Raw genomic sequence first — 17,720 nt, 5'->3', positions numbered from 1 at the left:
GTACGTGATTGAGAAAAACTGTATTTTATTAAACTATTTTTCTCTAGCTATTCTGGTCCAAATGAGATTGGATTGTTCTGTATTTCAACAAATATGTAACAATGTAAACATGTGCGCCTATTATAATGTTTCAGAAAGATATTTCATGGTAAACCAAAATCAGAGTGAAAAGTGCAAAACACCAGTCTCAATGTCAACAGTGGAGAGGCGACTCTGGGATGCTGACCTCCTAGGCAGAGTACCTCTGTCTAGTGTCTGCATTCTTTTGCCCATGTTAATCTTTTATTGGACAGTCTGAGATTTGGCTTTTTCTTTGCAACTCTTGCCTAGAAGGCCAGCATCCCGGAGTTGTCTCTTCAATGTTGATGTTGAGACTGTTTTTTTGCCGGTACTATTTAATGAGGACCAGTTGAAGACTTGTGAGGTGTCTGTTTCTCAAACTAGACACTGTAATGTACTTGTCCTTTTGCTCAGTTGTGCACCGGGGCCTCTCACTCCTCTTTCTTATCTGGTTAGAGCAAGTTTGCGCTGTTCTGTGAAGGGAGTAGTACACAGCGTTGTATGAGATCTTCTATATCATTGAGTTAATAAAGCCGCATACAAACATGGTCTCTTTTTTTGTTTTCTTGAGTAAGGCAGCTCAAAAATGCAGGTGTTTCAGACTTGCTCAAGCCAGCAGAAAATACAGAGTGTTGTGCCGTGATTGGCTCAGTGTTCTGTCACTCATGGGGACACTATGTCACCGCCAAGTCTAAAGGTAGAGCTTGAAAATTCAAGCCCCTTAGGTGCTACCATAGAGTTACATTAGAAGTGCCCATCCCAGAAGGCTCAAGGTCATTGGCCACAGATAAAATAGTCAAATCACATCATATCTAGAGTAGCTTTGTTTGGACTGTCACACTTTCAAAATCTAAGCTAGCAGTCATCATCATTAATCAATTCAACAATCTACTGGCAAATCCTTTTCATTTGAAGATGAATAATGAAGAGAAATTATAGATAAAACGTATCGGTGCTCATCGACCATTGGACATAAACATTACACAACAAGTTGGAAATCCAAATTCAACAATGAGTGATTTGGAAGGAATCGGTGTGGCTAACTGCAAACATTGCAAAGCAATCGTTGCCTACTATTCAGTGGAGTGGCTGTGTCTAAGATTAAAGGGTATCTTTTCCTAATTTAAAATGATAAACTTTCAACATTGGCCATGCTGTCAATGAAGCATGATTTGTGCTGCGCTCAAAACAACTGTTAACTCGAACTCGGAACTGAAAAATCTGATTTTAGTGAGTTCAAGACAACTGGGAACTGGGGAAGAATTAGCTACGACTGGGAAATACATTTGGAATTGTAAATTCGGATCACATGGCATTTTTCTAGAGCTACGATCTGAAGATCAGTGACGTCATCATGATTAAACTTTTCCCCCCGAGTTGTCTTGAAAGCAACATAAATCCAGAGATGGCTCGACTTTGATTATAAAGTTTGATGACAAGAGTTGCCCACGAAGGACCACCACGTCACCTTCCTGTTCAAGTGATCACAGCACAACAAGGTGAGTCCAAAAATGTCTTGTATGCTGCTGCATAAATTATGTCATATGCAAGGGATATACTGTATGTATAAGGGAAAGGGGGATACCTTACTGTAGCTAAGAAAGTAATACTATGTTTATTTTGCGAGGTAAGCAGTTAATAGCCCATGAGCCTCACCCTAATAATTATATTTTCACCTCTTAATTTCACCTACTGTTCTGACTTGGTGGTGCACATGTAGCCTATAATCAGTTTTTGAGAAATGTAATCATCAAAAATTGTAAAAGCTTTCATTGTCTGCTTTATCATGCCCCCTTTTTTATCTGATGGTTCTGACTTGGTGTACAGGGAGAACACTGTAAGCACGGCCCATGTTCTGAATTCTGTCACTGTACATTTCAAAAGTGCTGAACAAATAGCTATATTGACAATGTCTTTTCGAGCTCACTCATTGTCTTTATCGTCCCCTTATGCCGTAGTTTGTACATCTCAATTGTCGGTAGAAACCACATTTGTTTAGGCAAGTCAGTCATATCAGCTATATTTTATATATATATATATTTTAAATGACGCTGAATGAACTATTTCGCTACCAGACAAGGCTCCGCCAATAGCCAGGTGTAGCAGTGGTAAGGTGTTGGGACTACTGTTGGGACAGTTTTATGTACTGTATGCCCTAACAGTTTGTGGGCACTGTTTGTCACCGTTATAGTGCAATTAATGTATGTTTTAGTGTTGTGTTCTGTTGTGTAGTGGCTTTGCTGGCATACATCCCACAAAATTAATGTGGGGCAACCAAGATTTACATGCTAAAAATCACCACTGAGTGGACGGTGTAAAATGTACTGTGGCAAACCAGGGGGTTTGGTCAAGACGTTTACCCATATCAGACTGGACAGAGAAGGATTAGCTCAGTTTCAAGGGTGTTTATTTAAATAATAGATCAAAAAGAAAAGGATAGGTCTCCCCTATGACACCCTCTCAGGGATGCCGTCTTCTGGTATTCCGGGTCTGGCTGTATCCTGTCGGGCACAAAAGCAAACTCCCTCTTCTTACCTCTGCAACCATCAACAATACCATGGAAGTCCTTCCTTCCCCCATCCTTCCTGTGTGCTGCCCTTCTGGCAGCTTTATGGGCCTTGCACAGCTGGTGAGCAATCCGCCCTTGATTACTCACCAGCCCCCAATCAGCCCCAATTAGTCCTGGCTGGAGAGCCCGTCGAGACCTGGCACGTCCAGCAGATGGAGCCATCGCCTCGTGATGTATACTCCATCTGTTACCAGGCCTCGACGACTCTCCCCCTGGTGGCTGACCGGCTGTACTCCACAGTACAAAGTAATTAACTTGTATGTTTCTCAAATCCATCGATAGAATTTGCCCCAGATTAGTTAGATCTGATACATAACCTAGAGCAGTGTTACTCACAATTTTTTGTAAGGAGGCCACTTTGGGTTGAGACAGTCATTCAGAGGGACGCACAGATCTTTAATTTGTTTACTTTTCCCCCCAATATTATCAATTATCAATTGAGAGCAAATTCAGAGCGATAGAGCACATGCAATTGACTTGACGTACAGCACATCACAAATATATACATCAAATATGCTACATCACGTGTAAGACCCATGTTAACGGTTACCTCAGTAGCTGGATGAGCGAAAATGTCCCTTCTGCTCCTTGACGGAATTCATTCTAAATGTATAGTCTGTTGTTGCTACTTGTGAGGAAAGCCAGGTGTGCATTGGTCAGTCTGTTTCTCTATTTTTTTTCTCACAATGTTCAATGTTAAAAATGTTGCTTCACATGAATAAGTGCTGGCCAAGAATTATATCACCTTTTGCACACATTGTTTCAGAAGTGGATACTCTGTCTGACACAAGGCTCCAGAAATAGGTAAAACCTTAGCTCACCTTGCAATGTGTCATTTGCCTGCAGCCCCATTATCTCACTCGATTCCAGCACGGTCAGGACAGAGGGCTGTGATGACTGGGGTCAGAGATGACACTGGCACATGAAAGGGGTTCTCAATGAAGTTGAAAAACTCCTTGTACTCCATGATATCCTTGAATCTTGACTCAAACTTCAACTTCAACTCTTCCAACACCCGTACAAATGCATCATAGCTAAAATGTTGCAGTATGTCTGGGTTGTATGTGGTGACCGCTCTGAGTTTTGGGAAATTATCAAACTGTCTGCCAGGTATGAGCAGTGTGGTGATTTTATTTTGAAATGCTGTGACCACTCGCAGCATTTTGCCCAGAGTTTTAGCTTTCCTTTGGAGCGGCGATTCACTGTGTTCAGGTGGCAGGTGATGTCAGTTAAAAAAACAGCTTTAATATCCACTGTGGATCATCCAGCTCTGGCTCCTCTCTCCCCTTTCAACAAATTCACGGCCATTGCACCTCATTGTGAATTAGTCGCAGTATTCTGTCTGGTATTCCTCCAGCACCTTGCGGCATTGCCGGTGATTCAGTGCCCTCGCAATAATAATGTTCATCACGCGCACGACTTGCTGCATCACATTCTGTAAGTCACAGTCTGAGTTTAGCCACAAGTGCTTCCTGATGATTGATACAATGGAACTTAACAAATTCGGGAATATACTATCTTTCTCATCAGGTCCATGAGTCCCTTCTCCGCCCCTCACATGTTCAGTGCACACAGATGCAAAATTTGACCAGTCAATAATATTATCATCAAAAATGTAACAAGGGCTTTCAGATTAACCTCTCCTCGTGTTTGTCCCTGAAGGGGCAGGAAACATAAAGATTCCTCTCTGAACCACTCGTTTTTGAGGGAAACGGACCCAAACACATAATGTGGCAATATCACTTACATCAGTGCTTTTGTCAAGCGCAATACTAAAACACAGTGCCATGGATGTGTCAGTAATCAGTTGCCTACCGATGTCCTTGCCAATGTCTTCTATGCGGCTTGTTATGGTCGAGTCTGGGAGTGGCAGTCCCTAATTAGCTTACAATAGCTTCCTTGTTTGTGAAATCAGCATACAATATTTTGGCCAAAAAACATTCTTTGACAATCTCCACGTCTGTGAAGGCCTTCTTGTTTCTCTCGAGTATCTAAGCAATTTCATATGTTGTCTCTGTTGTTTTCACTGCAACTGTGCTAGATCTGTCCATAATTTGTTGTTGTTGTATGAACAGACGCTGGGAGACGAGAAGCAAGTACAGGGCGTGAACATTCAATAAATATCGGACATGAAGCAAAACACGGACAGCGTCTGGACAGGGGAAACAAAATTACATTAATGCTGACACAGGGATCAAGCTGAGGAACAGACAGATATAGAGGGCAATCAACAAAGTGAAGGAGTCTAGGGGAGTCCAATGAAGCACTGATGCGCGTAACGATGGTGACAGGTGTGTGTAATGATGGGCCGCCTGGTGACCCAACGAGCGCCAGAGAGGGGGAGCGGGAGCAGGCGTGACAGTTGCCCTTTGAGTTGCGCTATTTTGTTGTTTCTGAGGTTGCTTTATGGCAGATATGTTTTGTCAAAGAGGGCATGGTGTGACTGGAAATGTCGCTCTAACTATGCTTGTTTTAAACAATTGACTGCATTCTGGCAAATAAGACAAAGTGAGCTAGTCCCATTATGCAGTACAAAAAAATAATTGTCTGTCCATTTCTCTTTCTGTGTTCTTCTTGAATCTACCATATCCTTCTCTTAGCCACCAGAGCCACGTTAGCCACATTAGTTGGTTAGCTACGTTAGCTAGCTGCATTTCCCCTCCACCATTTCCTGGTCCTCCGGTGGTTGTTTGTTCATAGCTGTCACGTTGTTCTCCAGCTTGCCCCCCCCCTCATTTTCATTGTCAATAGATTTACGTTTAATTTTTACAATAAATCGATCCATGTCGACCAGAATGCAAATATTAGTTAGTAGCAAACTGATATGTGTCAGTTGCTGTAGCTGAGCAGTTGCGTTCTATTTCGGCAAACGTTCCAGTATGACCTTCCTGTTCAACAGCTGCACTATACTGCCATCTGTCTGCCATCCAGGGAACAATATATATATATTCAATGAAATGATTCAGGTCTCCATTAAATGCATTGAATTGAAATTGTATCGTTGTTATGTATTGAATGGAAAATAGGAAAATCACTGCGAGCCACAAATGAAGGGCTCGCGGGCCGCTTGTGGCACGAGTACCACTGACCTAGAGCAAGGGTGTCCAATGCAATTGCTTCCTGATAACTTGTGTATGAACACATATCTGAAATCCTGACCATTCTTTGTGAGGAAGAACCATATTGAGCTGCTGAATATGGGAGAATTGGTTAGATGACAAAATGTTTATTATAATGTCCATTACCCTACTCTTCCTTTCTCTCCAACCATTGCTTACACTTTGCAATTCACAATGCTGTCTGTGAACCTCTTTTCTAAGCCCGATCTTGTTGTCACTCATCTTTCCCTCTCCTGCTGCTCTCCCTGTCCCCTGTTCATATGTTCAGTGGAATCCGAGCAATGGGTTGGAAATCCCCCACGCTCACCCCTTGCACTGTCGGGTTTCTGATGCCACTGCCATTCTGCCTCATGTCATGTCCTCTGGTCTAAAAAAACCATGACACTTCCAAAAAAACTCAACCAGTGTCTCTGACCAACTCTACTCCAAAGAACAAATAATAAAGAACAATACATAACAAACAATGATACAACCATATGAATTAAGTCGCTGGATCAGATTTACTAAGCATTTGCACTGGTGCTAAATGTGCATTTGCTTTTTCCATGAAACATAAACGATGGAACGAAAAGGTCAAATGAGGGCGAAGAGAAGGAATACGGCTTTCAAGTAAAGTCAAGTTTAAATGGTTTAGCTTTGTTTCTTTTACTTGTAACTAACAGGTTCAAATATTTGGTAAATCTGTCCCACTGTCTATTTTTTTGTTTTTTTTGTTAATTCCTGGCTTTACTCACTGAATTTGACTATCTGCATGATGTGGACTATTTTCAACTTGTTTTTTGAAGCATGAGCTACTTTTTATTCAGTGGTATCAGGAGCACTGTTGTTAGATTTGGAAAATGGAATTACACACAGAATTTAATATGCTGAAGTGATCTTTTGATTTTGGCCTTCAAAGCATCAGCTTTTTCAAACATTGTGAAACAACATGTTTGCGATTTGAACTATCTTTATGGTATCTTTATCTTTATACCTTGCAGGTATTTTGATTTGATTCAACTTATAATTTTGTGAACATTTTTGTTCAGTGGATAACTTACTTCCAATATGGTCCTTGATGCAATTTCCAATGTGGTACTTATTTAAAGAGACTGATAGAAGGCCTGTAAAGTAGGCATATATGTAACGAAAGAGATACATTTATACATTTAAATACAAAATGACTTAGAATCGCCAAGTAGGACTTGCTGTACTGATGCAAAAATCTTTGTCACACTTTTGGCAAGTTGAGATACACTGTAGGAGAGAGAATCGTCTCTGTCAATTGTGTGAGAAGATCCCTGGCAATTGCAGTAGTCCTGAAATGGATGGGATCAAGAGTTGTCCAATGTGCACAAGTGTTGCCCTGACGTGGAGGCTTTATTTAACCCGCGATGCAATTTGTGGTCAGCTCAGTCAGACAGACTGCCATGCCATGGTCACCCTGTGTAGTCAGGAGCTCAATAGGAACATGGGAATTGCAGTTCAGCTACAGATGCAGGTTTGTTATTCAACACTTCAGTCCTCGTTGTTGTGTTTGTAATACAAAACATGTATCTACTACTTACAGTCAACTGAACCCTTGCTGCACACTGAAAAACAAACAGGCAGTGTGAGTCAATCACTTTGATATATTACAGAGGCATAAGGGTTTTAGAAAATGAGAATCAAGAGCCAAGATAAAAAAGGTGAACAGAAAAGGCTGTTGTTCTTTTTCACAGCAGAAATAATACTGATGATCTGGGATATCATATGAGGCACATGCCTCAGCAGACTTACACACACACAGAGTGATCCTTTGAGTGATTCTGTCCAAATAGTCTAAGATGGCTTCCTTCCATTCCTTATCACTTTTAACGTCCAATGATCTAAATGAGTGAATGGTGCACTCACTACAAATTCCAAAATGCATATTGCCCAGAGTGTATTTCTTTTTTGTTGTTGTTGAGAGAGAGACAATCTATCCACTTCTTCAAATGTTTAATTAAACAAAGAGCGATAAGGCCGGTTCAAAAAAAAAAGTGATGAGAGCACCTAGTCATGGGATTCACAGCTTTACTGTGATTGAACCATGATTGTGTAAGTGCACTATAGTGGCTGGACATTTCAAAAGAAGAAGAAGGCAAGGATACCCTGTGTCATTATGGTGCTGTCAGATTTAGTTCAGATATAGTATAATGTTACAGGTGCTAGGTAGCTAGGATTTAATGAAGGGCACCAGATTAGCTATACTAGCTAGCTAGAAATTAACGTAGTAGCACACGGTTCAGCTCTCTAGCTGGCTTTCCACTACAGCCACACAGTTTAAAAGCGGGTATGTGTCGTGTCTACTGCTCCTCTCATTGCTTGGATATCCATGAATGTGAAGAGATAGCTAGCCTATTATCTGAGTCCGTGTAGCGCTAGACTATAATCCAAGACCGTGTAGTGCTATCATAGCTAAAATCCAACCTCTGCCTCACAAAGACATTGTCATATCTAAAGTCGATCTGACGACATCATAACGATGGTGAAGAGTTTCCTACTAATTATTTCGACTAAATTGTCACTGCCACCCATTCAGAATGCCTGCGATCACTACCCAGCTAGCACAGTGGATCTGGGCCTATTCTGGGCTGAGAGTCGGGGCACTCAGCTGAGAGTCAGACTCGCCGACATCATGTGGCCCGAGTCTGGGCCACCTTCGGCAGCATTACTTATGGCTAGGATGCAGGGATTGAGCTCGGGCCGATTCCGGTGTGAGTTATCTGGCCCAAACATATTAGTTGCGGCTCGGGCCGATTGGGGCTACACTCTGGCAGATGATTACATGGGCTGCTTTATATAATTAGCATTTCATTATTTATTTATTTTTCAATATTTTCCTCATTGTTTCTGTGATCAAGAAATATTTTTTTGTGGATGGGTATAATTTGTATGTACAGTATAATAGTAATATTTCAAAATCGTGTAATTTTGTATACATTTATTTCAATTTAAATCTGTCCGCTTCTGGTGGGGATTCTGGTAAGATGCCGGCAAAGTAGGCTGAAAAACAAAAATGAAAAATATATATATATTTCACATTTATTTAACCAGGTAGGCCAGTTGAGAACAAGTTCTCATTTACAACTGCGACCTGGCCAAGGGTGGGCTAATTACAGATGGTCTATGTACAGGTGCAATGATCAGTAAGCTGCTCTTACAGCTGATGCTTACAGTTAGTGAGGGAGATATAAGACTCCAGCTTCAGTGATTTTTGCAATTCGTTCCAGTCATTGGCAGCAGAGAAGGTGGCCAAAGAAGGAGGTGGCTTTGGGGGTGACCAGTGAATTATACGTGCTGGAGCACGTGCTATGGGTGGGTGCTGCTATGGTGACCAGTGAGCTGAGATAAAGCGGGGCTTTACCTAGCAAAGACTTATAGATGACCTGGAGCCAGTGGGTTTGGCGAGGAATATGAAGCGAGGGCCAGCCAACGAGAGCATACAGGTCATAGTCGTGGGTAGTATATGGGGCTTTGGACAAAATGGATGGCACTGTGATAGACCGCATCCAATTTGCTGAGTAGAGTGTTGGAGGCTATTTTGTAAATGACATCGCCGAAGTCAAGGATCGGTAGGATAGTAGGTTTTACAAGGGTATGTTTGGCGGCATGAGTGAAAGATGCTTTGTTGCGAAATAGTAAGCCGATTCTAGATTTAGTTTTGGATTGGAGATGCCTGTTGGTGCTAGGGGGCAGTATTTTCATTTTTGAAAAAGAAAAACGTACCCGTTTTAAACGGGATATTTTGTCAGGAAAAGATGCTAGAATATGCATATAATTGACAGCTTTCGATAGAAAACACTCTAACGTTTCCAAAATTGTAAAGATATTGTCTGTGAGTATAAAGGAACTGATGTTGCAGCCGAAAGCCTGAGAAAAATCCAATCCGGAAGTGCCCCAGGTTTTGAAAGCGCTGTCTTCCAATGACACCCTATTTGGCTGTGAATGTACCATCAACGAGCTTACGCTTTCTACGTATTCCCTAAGGTGTCTACAGCATTGTGATGTAGTTTTACGCATTTCTGTTGAAGAATAGCCGTATGCGGCCACATTGAGTAAGTGGTCACATGGTGGTTCCGAGAGAGATTCTCGCGTAAAATACAGAGGTACATTTACATTTACATTACATTTAAGTCATTTAGCAGATGCTCTTATCCAGAGCGACTTACAAATTGGTGCATTCACCTTATGACATCCAGTGGAACAGTCACTTAACAATAGTGCATCTAAATCTTAAAGGGGGGGGTAGAGGGATTACTTATCCTATCCTAGGTATTCCTTAAAGAGGTGGGGTTTCAGGTGACTCCGGAAGGTGGTGATTGACTCCGCTGTCCTGGCGTCGTGAGGGAGTTTGTTCCACCATTGGGGGGCCAGAGCAGCGAACAGTTTTGACTGGGCTGAGCGGGAGCTGTACTTCCTCAGTGGTAGGGAGGCGAGCAGGCCAGAGGTGGATGAACGCAGTGCCCTTGTTTGGGTGTAGGGCCTGATCAGAGCCTGGAGGTACTGAGGTGCCGTTCCCCTCACATGCCCGTAGGCAAGCACCATGGTCTTGTAGCGGATGCGAGCTTCAACTGGAAGCCAGTGGAGAGAACGGAGGAGCGGGGTCACGTGAAGGAACTTGGGAAGGTTGAACACCAGACGGGCTGCGGCGTTCTGGATGAGTTGAAGGGGTTTAATGGCACAGGCAGGGAGCCCAGCCAACAGCGAGTTGCAGTAATCCAGACGGGAGATGACAAGTGCCTGGATTAGGACCTGTGCCGCTTCCTGTGTGAGGCAGGGTCGTACTCTGCGGATGTTGTAGAGCATGAACCTACAGGAACGGGCCACCGCCTTGATGTTGGTTGAGAACGACAGGGTGTTGTCCAGGATCACGCCAAGGTTCTTAGCGCTCTGGGAGGAGGACACAATGGAGTTGTCAACCGTGATGGCGAGATCATGGAACGGGCAGTCCTTCCCGGGAGGAAGAGCAGCTCCGTCTTGCCGAGGTTCAGCTTGAGGTGGTGATCCGTCATCCACACTGATATGTCTGCCAGACATGCAGAGATGCGATTCGCCACCTGGTCATCAGAAGGGGGAAAGGAGAAGATTAGTTGTGTGTCGTCTGCATAGCAATGACAGGAGAGACCATGTGAGGTTATGACAGAGCCAAGTGACTTGGTGTATAGCGAGAATAGGAGAGGGCCTAGAACAGAGCCCTGGGGGACACCAGTGGTGAGAGCACGTGGTGAGGAGACAGATTCTCGCCACGCCACCTGGTAGGAGCGACCTGTCAGGTAGGACGCAATCCAAGCGTGGGCCGCGCCGGAGATGCCCAACTCGGAGAGGGTGGAGAGGAGGATCTGATGGTTCACAGTATCGAAGGCAGCCGATAGATCTAGAAGGATGAGAGCAGAGGAGAGAGAGCTAGCTTTAGCAGTGCGGAGCGCCTCCGTGATACAGAGGAGAGCAGTCTCAGTTGAATGACTAGTCTTGAAACCTGACTGATTTGGATCAAGAAGGTCATTCAGAGAGAGATAGCGGGAGAGCTGGCCAAGGACGGCACGTTCAAGAGTTTTGGAGAGAAAAGAAAGAAGGGATACTGGTCTGTAATTGTTGACATCGGAGGGATCGAGTGTAGGTTTTTTCAGAAGGGGTGCAACTCTCGCTCTCTTGAAGACGGAAGGGACGTAGCCAGCGGTCAGGGATGAGTTGATGAGCGAGGTGAGGTAAGGGAGAAGGTCTCCGGAAATGGTCTGGAGAAGAGAGGAGGGGATAGGGTCAAGCGGGCAGGTTGTTGGGCGGCCGGCCGTCACAAGACGCGAGATTTCATCTGGAGAATTTGATTGCTTTTCTGATTTCCGTGACAAGGTTGCCTGCTGCTAGCAAGGCATAATGCTATGCTAGGCTATGATAAACTTACGCAAATGCTTGTCTAGCGTTGGCTGTAAAGCATATTTTGAAAATCTGAGAGGGTGATTAACAAAAGGCTAAGCTGTGGTTCAATATATTTAATTTGTGATTTTCATGAATAGGAATATTTTCTAGGGATATTTATGTCCGTTGAGTTATGCTAATTATTGTCAGGCGATGATTACACTACCGCATGCGGGTTTGGAAGTCTGGAAGGAGAGTTTACAGTCTTACCAGACACCTAGATATTTGTAGTTGTCCAAATATTATAAGTCAGAACCGTCCAGAGTAGTGATGCTAGTCGGGCGGGAGGGTGTGGGCAGCGATCGGTTGAAGTGCATGCATTTAGTTTTACTTGCATTTAAGAGCAATTGGAGGCCACGGAAGGAGAGTTGTATGGCATTGAAGCTCGTCTGCAGGTTTGTTAACACAGTGTCCAAAGAAGGGCCCAAAGCATACAGAATGGTGTCATCGGTGTAGAGGTGGATCAGAGAATCACCAGCAGCAAGAGCGACATCATAGATTATATACAGAGAAAAGAGTTGGCCCGAGAATTGAACCCTGTGGCACCCCCATAGACTGCCAGAGGATCGGACAACAGGCCCGCCGATTTGACACCCTGAACTCTATCTGAGACATAGTTGGTGAACCAAGCGAGGCAGTCGTTTGAGAAACAAGGCTGTTGAGTCTGCAAATAAGAATGTGGTGATTGACAGAGTTGAAAGCCTTGGCTAGGTCGATGAAGACTGCTGCACAGTATTGTCTTGTATCGATGGCGGTTATGATATCGTTTAGGACCTTGAGCGTGGCTGAGGTGCACCCATGATGAGCTCGGAAACCAGATTGCATAGCGGAGAAGGTACGATGGGAAAGGCAGGGTAGGAAAGATATAGGTATGTAGACAGTTTGGGTCTAGAGTGTCTCCCCCTATCAAGAGGGGGATGACCGCGGCAGCTTTCCAATCTTTAGGGATCTCAGACGATACGGAAGAGAGGTTGAACAGGGGTTAAGGATGGGCCGATTCCTCATTGCTAGCGTGGTAAGCACGAGGCGAAGCCGACCTCTGTCTGAGCCAAGTGTTAAAAGGCCTTGTATTTGTGTGGTACTGGCCAGGTAACCATCCTAACCCCCACCAATAAGCCTGTTTAGCTTAAATCATACTCCTGGGACCTATAGGCTGACCACGGATATCTACTGTATTGAGTGGGCATCTTCAGAATATAGTATCAACATGTTTTGAGAGGATGTGTGGGTTTGAAATAAAACGTGTCTCATTCCCTGGTCATTCAGATTTTAGTTTTGATAATAGAGACCTCTGAAAACCTCTTCCAGGAGGGTGGGTCTATTATTAGCTGTGATGTCTTCCTGTGTAATTGGAGACACTGTGGCCTATTAACATTACACAAATGTGAGGCCTGGCACATTCCATGGGTATAAATAACATGCGGTGCAGAGATGGTCATCTATGAGGGGGAAGGGGATAGTGAGAGAGAGGGGAGAGAGAGAGGCAGAGGGGTAAGGCACTACCAATGACTGATAGGACAGCTGTCGACTAGGCACAGTCAGGGCTGAGGACTGAAACACAGAGTTTCAAGTGAGGACAGTTTCAAGAGTCAAAGAGCAAGAAATCATTTGTTAACACCCATTTGATTGAAAATCACTTTGTAGCAGTAAAGACAGAGGAGGCTGTTGAAGCTGAGGGTGTCCTAAAAAATGTATGCCATACAGGTGATATTTGAATCACATACTGTAATTTCTGTACGAAAACAAGAAACTCTCAAGTCCACACTGTTGCATAATAATATCACAAGAGTATAAGCTGCAGTATAATCCAATTTTATTGAATGCTTGTTCCACACAAACAACTTGTACTGTAAAAGTTACTGCCTTAAAAAATTTAACCCGACGCCGGCAATGAAAGAAGCTGCAGTGCGAACAGGAGATCTTAGGTATGTTTGAAACAGTAATTCCTCTGATTGGGAGCAGGCTTTAGCCAGGGTAAAAACGTTAGATCTGTATACCACTGAAGACCTGGTATTACATCAGATGATCAAGACCAGTCAACCCATCCTACAAGACAAACATGGCCAAAAGACAGGCATATTTATGTATTTCCAAACAGCATGTATGACCCTTTTCATACTATCATCCAGACCTGAACAAAACTGTGTTTGCTCTGATATTTTCACACTTTGCTTTTCAACACGGTTCCAGCAACTATGGTGGATGCGTAACTAGGTCAGCCCAATACAGCTTGGTTTGGCTCAGCTCAGCTTGGCTCAGTAGTGTGATCATTGCGTGCTGATTCCTGGATGCATGAATCATTGGTCTATCAGTCATGTAGCTGATTTTCATACAACTAAAGGGTGTCACTGATTTAATAATGAGCACATACCCTACAAATTATTGTACACACATGCATATCTGTATGTAAGGCTCTATGTAAGACTGAGAGCTAGATTCAATCACACTGCCACTGTATGTTTTTAATATCGTAGATTAAACATACATCCAGGTAGCCTGGAAATGTAAAATTAGACTGAAAGGCTAACATGATAAAGTTTATCCTGAAAATGTGGAAAGATATGCAGGAAATCAACTCTCACAGTCTCACTGCAGAATTGGACATTCATCCATTTTCTTTTAATGTCAAATTTCGAACTTGCTCCAAACGTCAAACTCCAAAGGGTTTTTGTTGCTCCTGCTGCTCTGTTTTTATTTATTTTTTATTTATTTAATTTCACCTTATTTAACCAGGTAAACTAGATGAGAACAAGTTCTCATTTACAACTGCGACCTGGCCAAGATAAGCAAAACAGTGCGACAAAAACAACAACACAGAGTTACACATGGAATAAACGAGCGTACAGTCAATAAAAAAAATAAAAAGTCTGTATACAGTGTGTGCAAATGGCGTAATGAGGTAAGGCAATAAATAGGCCATTAGAAGCGAAGTAATTACAATTTAGAAAAATTACACTGGAGTGATAGATGAGCAGATGGTGATGTGCAAGTAGAAATGCTGGTGTGCAAAAGAGCAGAAAAGTCAATAAAAACAGTATGGGGATGAGGTAGGTAGATTGTTCCCAAAGAAGGGCCAGAAGTATATAGAATGGTGTTGTCTGCGTAGAGGGGGATCAGAAAATCGCCAGCAGCAAGAGCGACATCATTGATGTATACAGAGAAAAGAGTCGGCCCGAGAATTGAATCCTGTAGTACCCTCATAGAGACTGCCAGAGGTCCGGACAACAGGCCCTCCGATTTGACACACTGAACTCTGTCTGAGATGTAGTTGCATCGTTCCATATCTCCAAACGTCAAATTTCGAAGTTAAGGGTTAAATTTAGGAACTCATTCAAAATGGTTAAGGTAAGTGTGAAGGTTTGGGATAGGGTTCAATTTTTTTTTAACTGTCCGCAAATGGGATTGAATACACAACCTTCTAATCCAGAGTCACACATCTACCACCCTAGTCCACAACACCCTAGCAAAACCCAAGCCTACTTGCCCCTAGTGGACAGTTTTGAAGGCTTTTCCCGACTTCCTCAGGACATCCAATTTGGTCAATCTCGAACGACCTGCTGATCCAGGACCCAAGAACTCCAAACAAGACAGAGCCATGCTATAATACATTATATTACATAATTAAATTTGAGATTTTGGAAATTCAAGACTTATTAGACTATTACTTTATTGACCTGATGCAGTTTACAAACACAACCCTAAAGCAACATGTCATATATATAGGCATATATATAGGCTGCCATACTTCTATGCAGTGATTTTGCATATCCTATCACTCCTGCAGCCACAAAACAGGCCTCAGGATTCAGTCATCAGGACAAAACAAGGTAACCCAGGAGGATAAAGCACTCTAACATCTATAAAACTGTTGGTAACACTTAACTTGAAGCATGAAGGTATAATTCTTTATGATGTGTTGTAAGCATTTTTGACTTACACAATGCTTTATAATATGTTATGTCTCTATGTATCAACATTTCAACTGACTCAAAATGGCTGGTTAGTCAGGATCATCGTAAATGATTGATAACACAACATTATAAGGGGGGCATATAGTCATAAAATGCATTATAACTACATCATAATACATTATACTTGCAGGATGTATGTCAAGTGTTACCCAACTCTTCCCTATGATCCACCATTACAAATGTACAGCCCGTTGGACAAGTTGTCCATTATCACATTGCCACTGTGTCTTTGTTGGTCTTCACTATTAATCCCTCTTTAGCTCTGCACAAACATAGCTACAAATCAAATCACGCATTATGACTGGTTCAATTAAATTATTCATTACGCTATTTATGTGAAACCTTCAACTTTCCACAAGCTTTGAGCATTGAGAGATTCAATAGGTAAACTGTCATGTCGTGACAATGTGGAGATAATGTAAATGGCTTAAATTTTTCTAAATAATCTCAAACCTTATTTGCTCACATATTCTTGGATCAATACTCATAAGTATGAATGGCTTGAAACACCTAGGAGTATTAATTTGGGGCATGTATTTGGGGGGGGGGGGGACGCCAAAACATGGCCCCAAAACATCCTTGATTGTGCCAGAACTGAGTAGAAAAACACATTGATAAGAGGTCAAGGACTTTTAACACAAAACAATAGGATAAGTGACCTGTTTACATTACCTTCCCCCAGGTCCAGGACGGCGAGCACGGCGCTACTCCGCACCTCCCCAAGATGGTTGTTGGCAATGCAGGTGTAAAGGCCGGCGTCACTGGGCTTGCAGTCCCTGATCCAGAGGCCCCCGTATTCCTGATTATCCATATTCAGCAGGTCGTCATTGTGGTACCAGTAGAGCGAGGGCTGCGGGTCTCCTGCCACCGCCACTTTCAGGCGGATGTCGCAGCCAGTACCCACAGCGGCATTCCTCATTTTGCGTACAAACACAGGAGGGGTCTGGGTGGGAAATGCGGAGGCCCCCGAGTCGGGGACCATCTGATCGGGGATAGGATTGGCTTTGGCCCGCTTTGGCAGGAAGATGGGGCTAGGGACGTTGCGCACCCGCTCATCTGCTCCCTTCTTCAGGGTCATCTGCACCTCTGCCTTTTTCATTGTCACAGTGATGCCTTCTTATAATAGCATTAGTTGGGTATTCAAAATGGGTCCCAATGTTAACTGGACCCTTTTTCTTAATTTATTGTAGATAGTTGACGTAGAGAGATTCAAGAGAAGATTAAAAGTAAGTTTCCCATCTAGACTTGATCATTTTGATTATTATAACTATTGTTTAGCTTTTCAAATGTAACACTAACTTTTAAAGTGGTTTGAATGGGCTCTTGTATTCCTAAGAATATCCCTGTAACTTAAAAAGTATCAAAGTTCTAAAGCAAATAAACTTCATTACATTGGATTAGATTACCTTCAAAGTGCCCAAGCCAAAAAAGAAAAATTGTGACGGCTTTGGAAGTCCAATTGGGAAAATTAGGCACATACAGTCTGTGCACGTTCTCCTGCCTGGCGGTATTTTTAGGGCAAGACCCACAGGATCATGTTGCATTAACAGCTCCCAGTCTTGCCTTCTAGAAGTTGATGGCCTCTGCCTTTCACCTTCCTTTCCCCTGGCTGGTTTCTCAACCCTCTTGAGCCGGTCCTTGGCTTGAACTCGTTTAGCGTGAGTCAAAGAGAATGTGCACCGAACTCCCAGTTTGTTCCCAGTTTGACCCTTAGGATTGGCTGACAAACTCACTTTGTTTCCAATTCAGTATGCACCAGGCTCAGTCACACCAAATGTACACTGTCTGTCCCTGCTCTTGTCCCAAAAGAGCTAAGCTTTCTCAGTCATGATGTCCCGCAACCTCTGCCAGGCAGGTCCTTAGGGGAAGAGACAGCCACACAACCAGAAGGCATCAGAATGACAGCTGCATGCTGATATGTCTGCCCTGTCCCCCTTAGCTCCTGCCCCCTTGTAATTTTTAACCAATCGTGTGGTCTCCAGTGCAAGTGGGATGGTGCCACAGTGAGCAGGGAGGTTTGATTTGATTTGTAGGTCAAATGCAGAAGCTCACAAGTAACTTCACAAAATGTATTCAGGAGGGCCA

At 43.2% G+C, this 17,720-nt stretch overlaps 1 protein-coding gene across 1 annotated transcript in view; it reads right to left on the bottom strand.

Moving 5' to 3' along the window:
• The window catches only part of LOC124043747 (striated muscle preferentially expressed protein kinase-like), a 144,553-nt gene extending 127,048 nt beyond the window's left edge, over positions 1 to 17,505 (bottom strand). Inside the window, exon 1 of the mRNA XM_046362671.1 lies at positions 16,308 to 17,505. Within this exon, the coding sequence (XP_046218627.1) occupies positions 16,308 to 16,734 (427 nt within the window). The 5' untranslated portion in view covers positions 16,735 to 17,505. The remainder of the gene's footprint in view (positions 1 to 16,307) is intronic.
• Positions 17,506 to 17,720: the final 215 nt, after the last annotated feature.

Source organism: Oncorhynchus gorbuscha, linkage group LG09 (assembly GCF_021184085.1).
Source record: "Oncorhynchus gorbuscha isolate QuinsamMale2020 ecotype Even-year linkage group LG09, OgorEven_v1.0, whole genome shotgun sequence".
NCBI lineage: Eukaryota > Metazoa > Chordata > Actinopteri > Salmoniformes > Salmonidae > Oncorhynchus > Oncorhynchus gorbuscha.
Note: the sequence above shows the minus strand (reverse complement) of the source record. Positions and strands in the feature narration are given on the sequence as shown.